At 41.7% G+C, this 17,580-nt stretch overlaps 2 protein-coding genes and 2 pseudogenes across 2 annotated transcripts; 3 read left to right on the top strand and 1 right to left on the bottom strand.

Annotated features, from left to right (window-relative positions):
• Positions 1-516: 516 nt before the first annotated feature.
• On the top strand, positions 517-1,116 carry LOC141841912 (protein S40-6-like). Its single transcript, XM_074730109.1, has one exon. The coding sequence runs from the start codon at positions 518-520 to the stop codon at positions 971-973; it is 456 nt and encodes a 151-aa protein (XP_074586210.1). The 5' UTR covers position 517; the 3' UTR covers positions 974-1,116.
• Positions 1,117-5,441: 4,325 nt separating this feature from the next.
• LOC141837512 (uncharacterized) lies at positions 5,442-6,265 on the bottom strand (annotated as a pseudogene).
• Positions 6,266-6,297: 32 nt separating this feature from the next.
• LOC141839294 (AT-hook motif nuclear-localized protein 18-like) lies at positions 6,298-7,992 on the top strand (annotated as a pseudogene).
• Positions 7,993-8,388: 396 nt separating this feature from the next.
• LOC141837511 (uncharacterized) lies at positions 8,389-9,762 on the top strand. Its single transcript, XM_074724893.1, has one exon. It carries the CDS (start codon positions 8,389-8,391, stop codon positions 9,760-9,762), a length of 1,374 nt encoding a protein of 457 aa, XP_074580994.1.
• Positions 9,763-17,580: the final 7,818 nt, after the last annotated feature.

Here is a 17,580-nt window from a genome sequence, read left to right as displayed (position 1 = left end):
AGTTCGATGGTGGCGGGATTGCTTCTTGGACACTTCGAAGACGACGGCGAAGACGACGCATCATGCAGTGCAGTGCAGTGCAGTGCAACTTGGTAGAGAACGCTCCTCCTATCCTGTGCGACCAATAATTGCGCTTCTTCTTTCTATTTTTTTTTTCAATTAGCTTCTATAATTTTAAATTCTTAAAATATTTTATGAATATTTCATTTTTATGTAGTTATTTTTCTTAGAATGCCATCGCATCATTTTTATCTGCACTAAAAAATTGAGAGCATTTGGACGATTTAAATTTATTGATTAAATTGTGAGGCGTGAAATGAAATAGTAATCTAACAAAAAACAAAATCGAAGTGATGATAAGAATCTTCCCCAGGTCCCTCTCGACATGTGTCTCGTTGTTATTGGATTAACTAGTTTGCGGCCTCGTGTTCTTGGGGCCTGCTACGGTAGGCCAGACTTCGTTTGGGATTTATAAATATGGATTCTAGCCGCCGAAAAGCTTAAAGCTCCATCGGCGATGGCCACGGCGCGGAGGCATACCGCGGACCGCCTCCTCGGCAGCGCGCACTGCCGCGCGGGCGGCGCCGACCTCCCTGATCTTTCCGAAGATGAGGTATTCTGGCCCGCCGGCGACTCCTCCTGGTGGCGTCGGCCTGACCCTAACCACTTCCGCCGCGAGGGTGAGGTAGACCGGTGCGCGCCCCAGCGGCGCCCCGCCGCAGCATCCTCAGCACCGGTGGCGGTGCCCGTCTGGCCTAGCTTCCTCAGCGACGTCCCCGAGAGGTGGCAGGAAGCAGAGAAGGAGGCGGAGGATGACGACGACCGGTGGATGCCTCCGCACGAATACTTAGAACGGGACAAAAGGAGCAGCAGCTCGACGTCGGTGCTCCAAGGCACCGGCCGGACGCCGAAGGGCCGCAACGTGATCCGGATTCGAGACGCGATCTGGAGTCGGACTGGATTCAACGGTTGAAACGGGAGCCGGATCCGAAATAAAGTACTGAATTATTAACGTTGACTGTGTGAATTTGAGGGAGGGTTGACAGCCATTATCGTAGTCGATGTATACAGTAACTGACTGCTAGATTTCGAATAAATCAATCCATGTTCATATTACTCGAGGCAAAACGACTTAATTCCTTTATTCTCATCGACGTTGAAATTGACAATTTAGGATGGCAACGTATTCTTTTAAAAGACATGGATACTGATCAGTGCCATAACAGAGAACAAGTACGTTGAAGTTGAAGGAAGATGAGCAAAATGGAGTCGGACCGCTCATTTAATCATAAAATAAAGAAGATATTTGATTAGAATGGAATATTTGTGAGGAGAGCAAATTAAATTTACTCGACGAGGCCAAAAGTGGAGCTGGAGTCCACACAAAATGAAAGCCAATAGGAGCACTTGGGAAATCAAAAATTTAGTCACGTCAATACTTTTTTGAGAAAGAGACGTTGGATTTTGGCTGGACACAAACGTACTGTTTTCTTCGTAAAATATTTTTAAAAAAAAATTTAAAGGAGAAAAATAATTAATTGAGAACATACTGTTTTCTAAAGCATATAATGATTCGATAAAACAAAATTGGAAAAGTAGTAGTCACGTCATCTTGCGCAAGTTGATGGTCATATTTCAAAGTTCATCATTGCTACGCAACTCGTTTAGTTGGATAAGTCGTGGTGATATTAATCATTGAGCATCAATTAATAGTATTGAACATGACGGCGAATAAGAAATTAAACCATAATTAATGTTATGAAGGTTAAATTACATTAATCCTAACAATATAAAATCACGCTCACAATTGATTAAAAACAAATTGCAAATTAAATCATATTTATTTGTTTCTTAATAAATCATAAATCGTGCTGCATTCACTTTCAAATTTATAATGTTAAGTGGTTTGCAGATCAATTTGTGAGACAATTTTCAAAAATATAAAATATTTTTATACAGTTAATTAGAATTCTATTCCTGTAAAAATTTAGAGTTTTGTCTCACTCAAATTGATTTCCAATGCAATTTGTCATAATTTAAATTGCAAACTCAAATTTATACGAAAACTAAAACATCAAGAGCTCCTCGACGAAGAATTTCCAATGCATTTCAATTCTGGGAGTGATTTAGGCTTTTATGAGACTAAATTTGATATTTACTGATAATTTCATGACCCTGAAAGTTTCACATCAGAACAAATCAGAATACATAGACTATCTACACAATAGTGACTGAGACATGAGCTTCATGTGCATATGATCTTAATTTAAAGATTGCAAGAAGAATTCATCATTAAGAATGCCATTAATTAGTTCTCTTAACAATCTAGCACCTCTTAGTTATCTGGACATAAAGAGAACTAACAGATTAACTATGACAACAAAATATCAGGAAAGAATTCAATAGCTTTCAGGAATTACTCTTCATTTAATTTAGAAACATCATTCTCATAAAAAACCATAGATTTTGCCTGAACTGGTTGTTCATGGAGCCTTGTGTGAGTTTATAATGGACGACAAAACCTACCTGTAAATCCTATCAAAAGCAACATATCAAAATCAATAGAATAAGTGGATGATAAAAAAAAATAAATCTGGAACTGACTTAATCCACTTTCATAAGTTCAGATACGTTTAGCTGCAAAAGAATTTACAGATTTATATTAAAAAAAAATCGATAAGAGCTTTAACTATCAGAGTAACTATGACAAAAGCTTCATATGGAAAACTTCCATAGCTTTTTAAAGTTATTCATCATTTAGTCATTCAAACTGGCACACAAAGCAGAATGAAATTTCCCGAACAAAAAACTACAAATTTAATTATCCATTTTTCGTCATAAGAGGGAAACCGAAATTAATTACTTTGCACCGTAGAAAGCGATGAACCATGCCGAGCAAGAATGCATGAAAGTTGACAGTGATAAAAGCATCGAAATGCGAAAAGCAGTTATCCATTCAAGCAATGAAATCTAGATCGGTTCTTAACAGAAATAGGAGATTGGAAAAGAAAAGCACAAATAAAATGAAATGGATAAACGTAAATAACCCTAACCAAAGAGAGAGATTGGATCGCCATACTCCCAGCCATTTCAGACACTGGCTGCCCAACCTAAAGCGTGTTGAAAAATTAGTTATTCTGCTTTTCTGTGCTCCGAAACAAAATCTGGAAAGATCAAAGAACCAATTTTGGCAGAATCCAGATTAAGGAAGGAAGAACGAATCATACTGGTGCCCTTCGAAACGACAAATCCTATATTTTATGTCCCGTATAAGAAAGATATAAGAAAAGATAGTCGATCACGGCATTTAGTTGTCCATTTTTCTTCGCGTCTTAAGATTGGGCAACTTGAACTCCGAGGAAACAATATCGACAAGAATTCCAATGTAACCAATTGTTTCCGCGGCCAGATAAGTACCTGATGCTGACGGCACGTCTCCGGCAGAAGCGACTGGGCCGAGGAAGAAGGTTGGATTAGGGATCAATAAATAGAAGCGACATGCAGACGGCGAGGAAACGGGGAATGGCGGCTGTGTTGCCCTAATTAACTACGGCTCTTACGTTGCTTTCGTTGGATTCATGGGCCAAAATTGGACCGTTAAAGAACGGCCCATATGTCGTAAAAAAAGGGCTCCTCCCACTAGATGTGAATTGCTGTATTATTAGTTATTTGGTCATTCGAATAAATATACATTTAAATTTAATTCTACTTTGCTAAATAATTTCTGTATTCAATAAATTCGCCGGCTTCCAAATTCGATTAAAAAACTCCCAATTTTTTCAATATACTTATCGACTTATTCTTCATAAACTACCTCTAATGATTGATGAATTGAAGAGCATTGCCATTAATTGACTGCGATATTGGGCATTGAATTGATATTATTATTCCAGAAACACGCTGATCCTCCAATGATTCATGGTTTGTCCTTGCTAGTGGTTTAGGGTTTAGTAACAATCAGCAGTACTGGTCAAGTCAAAATCCATGGTTTCCGCCAGTTCCTATGGTCCACCTAATTGCACATGCATGCATCGATGTCGACTGAATTGCCACCTAATCGCACATGCGTTCATTTGACTAGACGTACTTATCGAATAGTATTTGCGTCAGATGATGGCTAGGGTAACACCAAACTTCTCCTTGGAACAGGAAAGGAAAGGCTGGAAAGAAACATCAGTGACTGTTGATGATATCTCCCAAGTGAAATATATATATATACCTGATTCTTGTACCTGTTTGGCTCTATTGTATTAACAAGTCTGATAAATGTCCAGTTACTTGTAGATCTTCCATCTGTTTTAGTTGGATATGCTGTAGCAGATAGAAGCGACGGACTAGCAAATATAGTCGCGTATAGATCAAGCCTTCAGATTAATTTCTTCACTGAAAGAGATCAATCAGTTTGATTGTGCGTTTGGACGAAGAGAATACAAGAAAAATGATTATGTTATCGGTGCAAGTAGTTGTGATCTAAGAGCAAGTGAAGTGGAGAAGAAATGTGAAAGTTGAAAATTTTAAAAGTCAGATGGCAAACTTTGACTTCAATAATATTGTAACCTAACTTACACGTCCAGTAGTGAAAAATAATTAACTTACATCACAAGTCATTAACAACGTGGATTAGCATGATAGTTTCAATATTTTTTAGATGACGTGGCAGAGAAAATTCAAATATCAACCATCGCATATAGTCGCCGCGCAAGAGCATTTACACATGCACACAGTGGTCGACGCTAATGAACTATTAAAAACTCGATCCATTGGGCGAGATGCTCGCTGCTGCTCCTATTTAACTGCAGTTAATTAATCAGTAAAGCCTCATTAGTAGTAGTGCAGTTGTCCCATTGAACTTTTTTGTGTGCTATAAGACGTTGGTTAAAATCGTTTCAATCGTAAAGAAAAATATTCACATCGATATGCCTGATTTTAATGTATTTTTATTTTATATTATATAAACTTGAAAATTTTCTTTCAATATCAGAAATCAAACTTCCTGATCAATCAGTGAATGTTCCAAGCAATGGTGGTCCGTCAACCACTACTGTCCTCTCCTTTCACAGATGACACACATCTGTCGATTTTACACCATTTCTTAATCAAGATCAATCTCAGATACACAAATCCTTTCGAAAAATTAATGAGAGCTATATATTTTTATTTTTTCATTTTTTAAAAAAGGAAATCACCAACTAAACTCTCGGAAGGAATGGGATCCGCAAACCGACTTCTGTCCTTGCCTTTCGCAGATGACACAAGCTTGTCATTTTGCTTCCCTTTCTTGGTCAACATCAATGGCAGGTTAATAAATCAATCTACTTCACCGTCCCATCGAATCAGTCTCGAGCCTTGCACACTCCCATGCACGCACGCCCATCCCCTACGTCTTCAGTCGTTTCTGGCGACTACATGCCCCGGCCATGGCCATGGCGACACTTACACCTTCACTTTCCTTTTCCATCACAACATCCAGAAATTGTACCTGAAAGTGACTCTCTGCGCCTGCGGTAGTCATGCACGCTCATTGCGACAGATGGCGTCATGCCGACGACGACGTTCTCGGCCGGCCGTTGTCTTTCGACGCGTCTCGACGCGGAGGCGTGGCTCCTGAGTAAGCACGTCGCGGCGGGGGAAGCGGCTCCCGGGCCGGATGGCGGCGACAGCTAGTTCCGTCTCGAACGCGGGATGACGACGGGCGGACGGCCACGATCCAGTCGTCGACGCCCGCGTGGGTCCCGTTCCCAGGAGGGTCGGTTGGGGCCCCTCGAGATCCGCGCTACGGCCCGCCTTCTCGCGCGACAATCTCTGACCTCTCTGGAAATATTCAATACGAAGAGCGAGACACATGGTGCAGTGCGATCCCCAATGGATTCTCCTTGCATACCGCCCGCTCTCCAGGAATACCCGCGATGCACTCGACGGGTCCCACAGGTCTGCAAGGTAGGTGAGGTTGGGTAAGTTGCGGAAGGGCGGAGAGGAATGGGACCATAAACTGCTGTCATGCACACGGTGGATTCCAAAACGTGGGAGCCACGGTGTCTCGGATCCGGTGGACGGCAGGGAACGAGGACCACCAGAGCAGGCCAATCACATCCTCGGGCTCATCCTTCGCTTATTGAAGCAACACAGAGTTTCAATTCATTCAGATACCGCAGGTGAAGGGTGGAACTGGAAGAGCAGTCAAGAACGTGCATAAGAAGAAGAGGTGGGGTCCATCCACCGCCTTCTTCGTTGTCTTACCGTGGAGATCGCCATCAGGCCCATGCATTTCTTCCTCCTCTCCTTCTATCTTTCCTTTGACCTGCTTCGCTTCCAACCCTAACCCACCACATCCTGCAACGCTCTTGAACACCTCCACCCTTCCCACGCCTCCTCCTGTAGGTCGCTGAACGAACACCTTCGGAGCTGAATCGATGGAGAGGTGCAGGGTGAGCTTCCTTCCATTTTAGCAGCTTTTGTGAGCTATAAAGTGTACTATTATAGTACAGAAGTGAGGGAGGAAGGGGGAGACAAGGCGCCGCCTTCCTTTTTCCGTTTTTTAAGCCAATCTTTTCCTCCCACTGGCCTTTGTTTTGATTAATCTCTACACCTCCCTGTTTGCTTCACCTGCACTGTTCCATTTCTTCGGTTGAATATTACCAGCGCGAGCAAGTCTCAATTTGTTTTATGAGCTAAAGTAATCGAATTTAAGGAGATCAGGAGTGCAAAGCCATGGATCCAATCACACATCACTTCCCTCCTCCCTTCCATGCCCGAGACTTCCATCCTCTCCACCACTTCCAGCAACTTCATCAGCAACAGCAACAGCAGCAGTTGAAAATCGAGGAAGATCATAACAACAGCATCGGCACAAGCTTCCACCGCTTGGAAAAACGCGATCTGGATGAGGGAATCACCGATGGGGGCAGTAACAACAACGGCAGTAACAATGGCGGAAGTGACGCCAGGGAACTTGTCCCCACCACCTCCGGAGCAGCAGGGGAAGGTGGCGGCAGCGGCGAGATTATGCGCCGTCCCCGCGGACGACCAGCCGGTTCGAAAAACAAGCCGAAGCCGCCGATCATCATCACGCGCGACAGCGCCAACACGCTGCGGTCGCACGTGATGGAGGTGGCCGGGGGGTGCGACGTGGTGGAGAGCGTTTCCACGTTCGCGCGTCGCCGGCAGAGAGGAGTCTCCATCCTGAGCGGTAGCGGGACGGTGGTCAACGTAACGCTGCGGCAGCCAGGAGCCGCGGGGGTTGCGTCGGCGGTGAATCTGCACGGGAGGTTCGAGATCCTGTCGCTGTCGGGGTCGTTCCTGCCGCCGCCGGCGCCACCCGCGGCGAGCGGATTGGCTATCTACCTGGCGGGCGGGCAGGGACAAGTGGTGGGCGGGACCGTGGTGGGGGCGCTCATCGCGTCGGGGCCGGTGATCCTAATGGCGGCATCATTCGGGAACGCGGCCTACGAGCGACTGCCGTTGGAGGAAGAGGAGACAGCGCTGCCGGGCGGCGGGAGGCGCCATGGGGTCCCCCGGTATGGTGGGACAGTCGCCGCCACATAACCAGCAGTTGCTCGACTCCAACGGCAACCAGCACGTGCTCCTCCACGGGCTGCCTCCGAATCTGCTCAACAACATGCAATTGCCCTCCGACGCCTACGGCTGGGGCTCAGGCAGCGGCGGCGGCGGCGATGTCAGTGGACCTCGTACGACCTACTAATCAAGGGAAGTATATACCTCTCACTTGGTAGTCAAAATAGCTTCTTGATCAATTTGTCATAGGACTAAGCCTGCAGAAGGAACGCCGCCGATCAAACTGCTCATCTCTTTCATGCTTAACTTGTTTTTCTTTTGTTCTGTTTCAAGTACTGTTGGCTTTGTTGTTTGCTATGTTCTCGCATAGGAATAGGATGGATAGCGCTCGATCGTCTCTCCTCTCAATCCTTTCTCGTTTGGAAAATTAAGCCTTGTACAAATTTAGCTATCGATTATTAGAGCTTAATTTTCATCTTATTTTCGTGGAAATTGTGATTAATTTGCTTCTAATTTTAATTCCTCTCTCGCTGTCGGAAATGAGAGAGCACAAGCCCGGTGTCAATCTTTACTTCGAAAAAGGCAGGTTCAGCGTGGACAAACGTGGCAGTCTTGCTACTTTTGACAAGTCTTGTAGCATGATACTCGTGCTTTAACTTCTTTCAATTTGTTGCATTAATCGTCTGAGACAGCTCTATAAGCTACTACTACTTTTCTGTTTCTTTATTTTTATAATTTTATGTGTGTAAATCAGTATATGTTTTCTACATATTGAGAGTGCAATGCAAGAAGCCGAAGAATTAATTGAGAATGTGGCGCTGAATCACCATCAATGGACTAATGACAATTACAATGTGGACAACTACACTAAGCTGAATGCGCAGAGAACAATGCGACGCAGTTGGCACATTCAATCAAAGAAACAACCCGTACTCGAATACCTACAATCCGGGTTGGAGGAATCACCCAAATTTTTCATACCGCAACAACAACAACCAAGGACCTTCCTACCAAAATGCGCAGAAGCCTAGTGAAGAAGTGTCAGACACCCAGAAAATCTTGAAAATTCTGGAGCAGCTTCAAGGTGATGTGGTCAAGATTAATGAAAAACTTGACGACCACGACAAGAGGATGAAGATGCAGGAGACACAGATAGCTCAGATCAGCTCTTCCCTCTCCTCCAGAACTGTGGGTGCACTCCCAGGCAAGCCAGACTTTAATCCCATGGAGCACTGCAAAGCTATTGAGCTTAGGAGCGGACGGACCTTGAAGGACAGAGAGCCTCAAGTGACTGCTCCTAGGGAAGGTATATCTTTCACCCCAGCCGCCGTGCAACCTCCTTCCTCAGTACCTGATGTTGAAGACACAATGGAGGAAGTTGAGACCGCTTCGCCCGCTGGGATTCAACAGAAGAAATCATATGTGAGAAATATTCCTTACCCGCAGAGGCTCCTATACAAGCAAAAGGATGAGGAGTTTGAAAAGCTATACAATAGGGTGAAGGACTTAACGCTGGACGTACCCCTTCTCGATGCACTCATCGAGATGCCCAAATTTGCAAAATTTATTAAGGGGTTAATGTCTACCAAGGATATCACCCGGCCAAAGAATGTGGTGGCGCTCACTGAGGATATAAGTGAGAAGATTTTGAACAACAAAATTCCTCAGAAGCTCAAGGACCCAGGTAGTTTCTTTCTCCCTTGCAAGATTGGTAATATTTCAATTGGGAGAGCTTTTTGTGACCTTGGAGCTAGCGTCAGCATTATCCCATACATAACAAGTGAAAGATGTGGGTACACGGATCTGAAACTTACACCCATGGCCATTCAACTAGCAGACCAAACTTGCAGATATCCAAAAGGAATAGTTGAAGATGTGCCAGTGGAAGTCGGGGGGTTCACAATCCCCACCGACTTCGTTGTACTTGACATGGAGGAAGATCCGTCTATCCCCATTATTTTGGGAAGGTCATTCCTCGCCACTTCTGGAGCAAAGATTGATGTGAAGAACCGTAAGCTATCTCTAGAAGTTGGTGAGAAGAAAATCGACTTCAACCTCTCCTTGGACTCCAATGCATACTTGCCAGAAAAGCCACATTGTTGCCGGTTGGAAGACATCCAACCGAAGAAGAGGAAGTTTGAGTACCACCCTACAACCATGCCGGAAAAGATGCCCGCTCCGGCCGGGCAAATAAGGAAGCTGTGTCTAAAAATAGCAAAATACAAAGTTCCTCCCAGGGGAAGGTTGTGAGAGGGCAACCAATGATCCCTGTACATTATGGAATAAAGGGGTCGAGCTAAAGACCTTAAACAAGCGCTTCTTGGGAGGCAACCCAAGGGTTTTTACTTTTCATTTCTTTTATGTTTATACGCATATACTCTTTTTGTTTTGTTTCGAGTATAACTAATAAATTTATCCTATTTTTACAGGAAAATTTCAAGTTCGAGAAGCAATAAAAGCTGGATCGTGCCTCAAAGGCACGGTCGTGCCTCATATTAGGCACAAGCAGCTTTTGGCCGTGTCCCATGGACACGGCCGTGTCTCAATAAAAAGGTGGACTGGACATGGCCGTGTCTCCTAGGCACGGCCGTGCCTTTTAACAGAGCCACGACCCTGTTAGACCGTGTCCTGGCAACAGAAGCACGCCCACACCAGACCGTGCCTTTCAGGCACGACCGTGTGGATCAAACAGAGCCGCGAAAACTCTAGCCCGTGTCTCCTAGGCACGGGCGTGCCCACGAACAGAGACACGCCAGTCCAAGGCCGTGCCTTGCAGGCACGGCTGTGCCTCACTTACCATAAATAGGACACACGGCCGTGTCTACCCTAGCACACGGCCGTGCGCTCCCAAAAACAACCCCTTCCTTCCTTCTTTCACCCCTAATCTCTTCCAATCTCCTCTCCAACCCTCTTTCTTCGATCCTATCGCCTTTTCTTGCTAGATTTGACTTCTTTCCTTTCAGATCTAACCCAAAACCCCTAGATTTACTTCAGATCTACGCATACACCTCAGATCTAACATAATGAGTCATTTGTTGAAAAGGTTCCGTAGATCTGGAGGATCCGGCAGCACAGAATAACCGGAGAGGGGAAAAGGCAAGGAGCCCGTGCAAGAGAAGGCTCCAGCGAGAGGAAGAGGAAAAACAACGGACAAAGGGAAACGAAAAGCTTCCGGGGAAGTCTCCGACAATATATATGGCATTATCTTTCGGAATAACGACCAACGGGAAAGGTATAACTGTTTAAATTCCCGTAAAATTCTTTGCTCTCGCTATGCTGACGAGTATACTATGGAAAAATTAGGAATTAAGGATGATGTAGCATGGATGTTTGATAACATAGGTTGGTTAGACTTAATGAATGATCAATTTCCAACCTACCCCAAAATAACTTTGGAGTTCCTTAGTTCCCTAGAGGTCCACTATACTAATGATGACAAAGAAGAAGGAACTATTACTTTTAGAATGTTTAATGTTGAATATTCGTGGACCCTAGCAAACTTCAACAATTGTTTTAGGATACCTTTTGGAGCGACTAGAGATTTCGATAAGAGGTTTAGTAGCACCAAGTTCTGACAAAAGCTTACAACTTCTGGAGAACCCTATGATCCTTTCAAGACCAAAGCCTCATTGCTATAAAACTCAGTTTTTAGATACATTCACCGCGTTATGACCAAAACTATATTTGTTAGAGCCGAAAGCGACGGTGTGGTTAGGAAACTTGAGCTATATTGTATCTGGGCGATGTTGCATTAGGTTGAATTCGATACAGGGTTCCATTTTCTGCAAAACTTGGTGAAAATTTCTAAATCCTCAACTGGATCGATCGTTGTGGGTGGTCTTATCACAGCCATCGCATCTTCCCTGGGTTGTGAGTTGGATAACTTAGAAATCGTTGATGGCAACTCCAGGTTGATATTGACACATGTTTAGCGATGAGAATGATATATAGATCTGAGGGGGGGGTTTGGATTTAATTTACCTGACGGATTTCCTTTTCCATTACCTCACCCAGATACTACTATTAGAAAGGCCGAAAATTAGATTCTGTGCGCTCCAGTACTCAGTCGCACCCCCTCCTATCATGAGCCAAATATTGAGTATAGCCAAGGAACTTTGTATCACTATGAACCTTCCGAGGAATTATGGATTTGTGTCTTATACTTGTTTGATAATATGTTTGTGAATGGTATGAATCTATAAGGGTAGAGATTATTTGTGGATTGAGGAATTCTTAGGATCGTACACCCGGGACGCCTCGTGACAAGAGGAAAATCTTAACCGGACCTTCCGAGGAATTGCTTAGGCTATAAAGAATCTTTATGAGGGAAAACTAACGGTTACTCATTGTTGGGGAGAGGTCTTTAAAAGGATACCCTGTGACAGAGGGTAGGACTCTAGTAGTACGCTGGGGCGCTTGAGTGACAGCAGGAAAGCCATAAACCAGGCTATCTAGAATCATCTCAAACCGACATTAGTAACATTATAACACCATTGATTTATTCCGAGGAAACCTGACGAGGTCTAATTGGATAATTTGGTTAGAATCCCTACAATTGTGTAATTATTGAGGAATGGTAGAGGATCCAAGTCAATCAATCAATTTCTCGACGAATCCGAAGTCCTAGAGTCACCTTCCCACATTCTGTCACAGTCAAATTCTATCTCCGAATTATGGATTAGGAGCTCTAGAACACTCTTTCTCCCCACACCAAACCATTTCCTATGAACTCTTCACTCTTATTGTGCTAGGTTAGTAACTAATTACACGGTCCCTGTGGATTCGATCTTTTTATTACTTGGCGACATTCCGTATACTTGCGAAACACGCATCATGTATAAACATATATTTTACAATAATATTGAAATGAGAATCACCTTGGTCAAAATATTTGCATTTCTTATATAATGCAGTTGTCCACTTAATTTATATTGTAGATAACATGGTGTGTGGTGCCACACAGAAGATCATGTTATCGGTTCCTTATAAATTATAAATAGTAGCTCACAATCAAGATGGATAGGGACAAACCATTGGAGTAGTTGTAGTGTAATTGGTATTAGTTTATCTTGACTATTAAATTACACTAGTACACTTTGTATGTATTGAGCAGGACCGTTTGAAGTCGTTCGATTTATACTGACTATATAATCGAACTAGACCTCAGTTATTATGGATGTGCATGCTCTTAATCCCGATATAATAACAAGCACATATACTTAGTATGTATTTCTTTAATTCATCAAAGAGTGAGATTTATTTTGTTAAATCAAAAGGCCCGATGAATTGGGAGATAATGCTATGTATATGGTGTGTTGTTGATTATAGAAGGAAATTGTGTCTTAATATTTAGGCTGATGATGTCCCCTTGAGAAGCTCATAAGGATTATCATGTAAACCCTGCAGGTGGACTTAGTTCCGCATGATAATAAGGTTGAGTGGTACTACTCTTGGATTCAGAAGTTAATTAATTCAGTTGTCAATAATTCAATTAATTGACGGGCATACGATATCTTAAACACAAGGAGATTAATACACTCATAATAAGAAGGAGCTCATATTATAATATGGGATTGGTGCGATAGTTCAATAATAACCTTTAGTGGTATGGGTTATTATTGATGGACCTGAGTTGGGTGTTCAGGGAGAACACAGGAAGCCCAAGCCCATCAGGAGGTCATAACTAATTCCTCCTCTAAGTCCCTACTGTAGCCTCTGGATAAAATCTCGAATCCACCTAAGATAATTCTAATAGAATTTCGGGTAGGAAATTCTGTTAAGAATTTTTCTTGTGAAAAAAGAATTTTTCTATGAAAAAATTCTGTTAAGAATTTTCATTATGAAATTCTTTTAAAAATTCTATTTCTTCTAAATCGTAAACAAAATTTTGATATGATTTTTTCATAGAAATGTTGTTAAGAAATTTTATTAAATAATAAAATTTAATAAAGGAATTTTGTTAAGAAATTAATGAAATTTTATTAAGAGATTTTGTTAAGATAATAACAAATTTTAGTTAAGAAAATTTATTAAGGAAATTAACAAAATCTTATCAAGAGATTTTTTAAATTTTTTCTAACTAAATCTGGATAAGAAAAATTTATTAGATTCTTTTTAAATTTTCTAAGATGACTTAGCTATAAAAGGGGAGGTTTAGGAGAGGGAAAGAACCACCTTGCAAACTAGGGCTGGCGGCACAACAAGGCATCCCCCCCCCCCTTTTGTTTTGCTAGGGTCGGCGTTCCCCCCCCCCCCCCCCCCCCCCCCCCCCCCCCCCCCCCCTTTAGGCTTCCTCCCTTGTTTCGCCCAAGCCTCCTCTCCTTCCCCTCTTGCTAGGGCCGGCGCACAAAGTCCCTAAGGCTTGCTAGAGCCGGCAACCAAGAAGAAGAAGCAGAAGAGAGCTTTTTCTCTTGCTTGCTATCAGATAGAAGGAAGAAATTTTAGTGGAGTAATCTTGGAGGATCGTTGCCCACACAACATCCAAGAAGAGGAGAGGAACACAGCAGAAAATTAAGAGGTCTTCGGGTAAAGACTCCTACACAATCTCAAGAAGAAAGATACAATTTATTTTCTGCTGCATAAATTGTTTCTTCCATAAATATGGATCCTGAATACCAACACAAGAGCCCAATGATCTTAATGCATCGATCAAGCACCTAGTTGATCGAATATGAGGGCTGCTTGATAAGATTCCGTTTTCAAAAAAATTTTATCTGGCAAGAATTGAACGGAACAGAATTTTAGGCTCCCATCAGCTCCAACCTTTGCATCTTGTGTCCAACGTTTGAGTATATACTTATCAGGCAAATTAAACACTTGGTTGATATAGAAAAAAGCTAACATATGTCTGCACGGAATGCCATCAAACTCAAATTTCTTACAACTACAGGATATGTAGTCTCTCTGGTTGTTATGCATGAGGACCCTTGGTTTGGAGGAAGAACTTTGAAAATTCATCACATGATAAACTACAAAATCAACTTCTATAGATATCTGTTTCACATAATAATCATGACTCTCACTCATTTCACTTTGAAACTTCATCCATTTTTTTTATACACCTTAACCATTTGAGTTTTCATTGGCTAATTTATCTTAATCTTAGGATGCTCATTCATATCAATATGGTCAGCAATTTTCTCATTGTGCCTTTGGTGTCTCAGTGCCCTATTGAAACGGATGATAAAATCCATCAATGAGTTCTTATTTGAGATATATTTCTTGAAAAATATATGTGAGCTTTCAGATCTTTGACTACATGACATTCCAGCACAAAAAAACATCGCTGAAATATGCTAGCACCCATTTTTATCGCAATTCTTACATCAAAGACAACCAATCATTTTTCTCCAAATTACCACACTTGATAACATCTTTCCATGAATTCTCAAATTCATCCGACGTTGTAGAATTTCTAATGACATTCTTTATACTTTGATAGTTGTCATGAAAAGTCAAAGAGTTTAATTTCTCTGGGAATTTATTCAGTTTGTGCCATAAACAATATGGATGAATTGTTTGAGGGAAAACTTGTGCAATGGCCTTCGTCATATCAGAATCCTGATTTGTGATGATAACTTTAAGTGTACCTTTAGGCATGACTTCAATGAATTTGTTAAGCAGTCAAACAAAAGACTCAGCTTTCTCATCACTTAAAAAATCGCAATCAAAAATAATTATTTGATGATGATGATTAACTCCTTCAAATGGTGCAAAAATCAATCTATATTTGTTGGTATTATATATTGTATCAAATACAACTACATCACCAAATACACTATATGCCCACCTTGATATATGATTTACCCAAAAACACCTACTAAATATATTATCTGAATCAGTCTTGTATTCATAGAAAAAATCAGAATTCTTCTCTTTTTCAGATGCAAATAGCTCAATTAATGTTTCAGCATCAATACCTTTTTCTTCATCCCTTAGCTCTTGCTCAAAGTTTCTAATATCTCTTTCTGTGCAACCTACTAGCTCAAGTTCTCCATACTCTATTTCCAACAATCACATTTGTTAACAAGTTGACACATTGACCTCTGAAAACTATTGAGTCAATATTTTTTTTTGCTGCTGAAACATGATGATGTGAGCATAGTAAATGCACTTTTGAAGGAGTCGAGAGTGAATGATTATGACTTTCCACAAAGTTAGCAACAATCCAATTAGATCCAGTTTGTTTCTTTACAAGTGAAATCTTTGACTTACATTCAGTTCTAACTTCACCACGTACTCTTTCCCTTCTCTGTTAATCACCTTTTGCCTATTTATTCCGTTAATCATCAGTATATCCTTGTTTAAAATATACAAATATTTTCCAAACAACTTCATTTGTCATCTTATTTTTCTTGCTACTATTTATCCTTGCATTAAATCCGGCTTCTTGCTCATATTAGTTATAGCACGAAAATGTCTCCTCTAGTGATGTGAATTGCATCCCAATTTTTGGCTTTCAATCATCTGTAACTTGGGGAATATGTAGATGATCATCACTATAATTTTCTTCCATTGTTGGAGAATGTCAAATTTAGATGAAATGAAACTCTGCATATCACCATATAACCATAAAATATTCTAAATCAAATAGTCATAGAATGGCTAAAGCATAGTATAAAGTTGAGACAAAATAATCGCACTAACATTAACAATTGTAGACGTTGCTTTCCATAATTGAAAGTTGAGACTAGAATTGGAAAATCATTTCTGGATACACACGAGTAATAGAGAAAAAAAACACGTCGTTTTACTTTCACATTTCAGCGACTGTGGTATTTTATAAGTCTGCTAATCAGAGCTAAGTTTGTGATGCATTTAGATCAGGTCAGTTGCATGGCTTTCTATAGTCCTGTATCCTGTTGGAAGAGTTGTCACCTTTTTGTCGATGGGAATTTTGAAGCTGCTAGGGCTAAAAGGTAGAAAGTAAGGGATATATCCTTGATCGCTTACCACCTTTTTATTGACTGAGTTTAAGAGTTTATTCTTTTTTGGGGCTACAACTTTCAAATTTTGTGATTGTAAGGGCTATTTTATAATCTTGAATAATGCTGTTGTAAAAGAACCTTGTAAAATAAATTTCAATCTGTGTTTCTGAGATTCCAATCAGAGTTTCGCTATGTTAAATAAAAAAGAGTAAAAAGTACAACAGTATTTCATTAGAAAATTTTTCATCTTGGTGTTGAACTTGTGATCATAATGTTCAGTGATGAGATATCAACCAGATTATAACTTCCATAAAACTAAGATTTTATTTATTTGTTATCGTATCAATATCTATCCTTAAATTGAATATATATTGTTTCTGGAATTTTGGGATATAATAATTTTGTGGCAGACTCCTTGTTGCCAATTCTTATTGGTTGTTTGTACATGCAGTGAATCATATGTCACAGAAGATAGAACTAAAATTGATGTTATGTGAGGCTGAGCTGAGTGCATATGTCACAGAAGATGAACTAAAATTGATGTTACGTGGGGCTGAGCTGAGTGGGGCAATAGAGGAAGAAGAGCAGGTGACATAAATTCAGCAGCATTGTTAAATAAATTTGATGTTTTAACCTAACCTCGGGCAACGAAGGGCCTAACTATGCACAGCAGCCACGACGGTGAGCAGAGCGACAGACGAGACTCGCGATGGCGAGCAGAGCAGAGCGCCAGACACGATGGCGGGCAAAGTGTCGGATGAGACTCGCGATGGCGAGCAAAGCGCCGGGTGAGACTCGCGATGGCGAGCAAAGCGCCGGGTGAGACTCGCGATGACGAGCAAAGCGCCGGACACGATGGCGGACAGAGCGCCGATCGCACAAAGGGAGTCACGCCAGTCACGATGGTGAGAGGAGCAATGGGCAGGAGGGGGACAAGAGCGACGAGCGAGAGAGGGATAAGTCGAATGATGACGCGAGAGGAGTGAATATGATTTAAGGTTTTAGGAGAGATCGGGTTCTTCTGCTCCGCTACCACACGCGTGGAAAAAAATATTGCACCATCTCAACATCGCGCATCCGCATCCACCTCAACGTCACGTAAGAATCACACAGAGAAAGTCGCGCAACGTATCAAAATCGT

This window comes from Curcuma longa, chromosome 11 (genome assembly GCF_044706935.1).
Source record: "Curcuma longa cultivar G26 ecotype Majalengka, Jawa Barat chromosome 11, ITB_CL_G26_1.1, whole genome shotgun sequence".
Classification (NCBI taxonomy): Eukaryota; Viridiplantae; Streptophyta; class Magnoliopsida; order Zingiberales; family Zingiberaceae; genus Curcuma; species Curcuma longa.
The sequence above is the reverse complement of the archived record's forward strand: the minus strand, read 5'-3'. Positions and strand labels throughout refer to the sequence as shown.

Bases quoted from the DNA above. Each gene is read 5' to 3' on its own strand.
- LOC141841912 (XM_074730109.1), top strand. From the start codon at position 518: ATGGCCACGGCGCGGAGGCATACCGCGGACCGCCTCCTCGGCAGCGCG.
- LOC141837511 (XM_074724893.1), top strand. From the start codon at position 8,389: ATGCGCAGAGAACAATGCGACGCAGTTGGCACATTCAATCAAAGAAAC.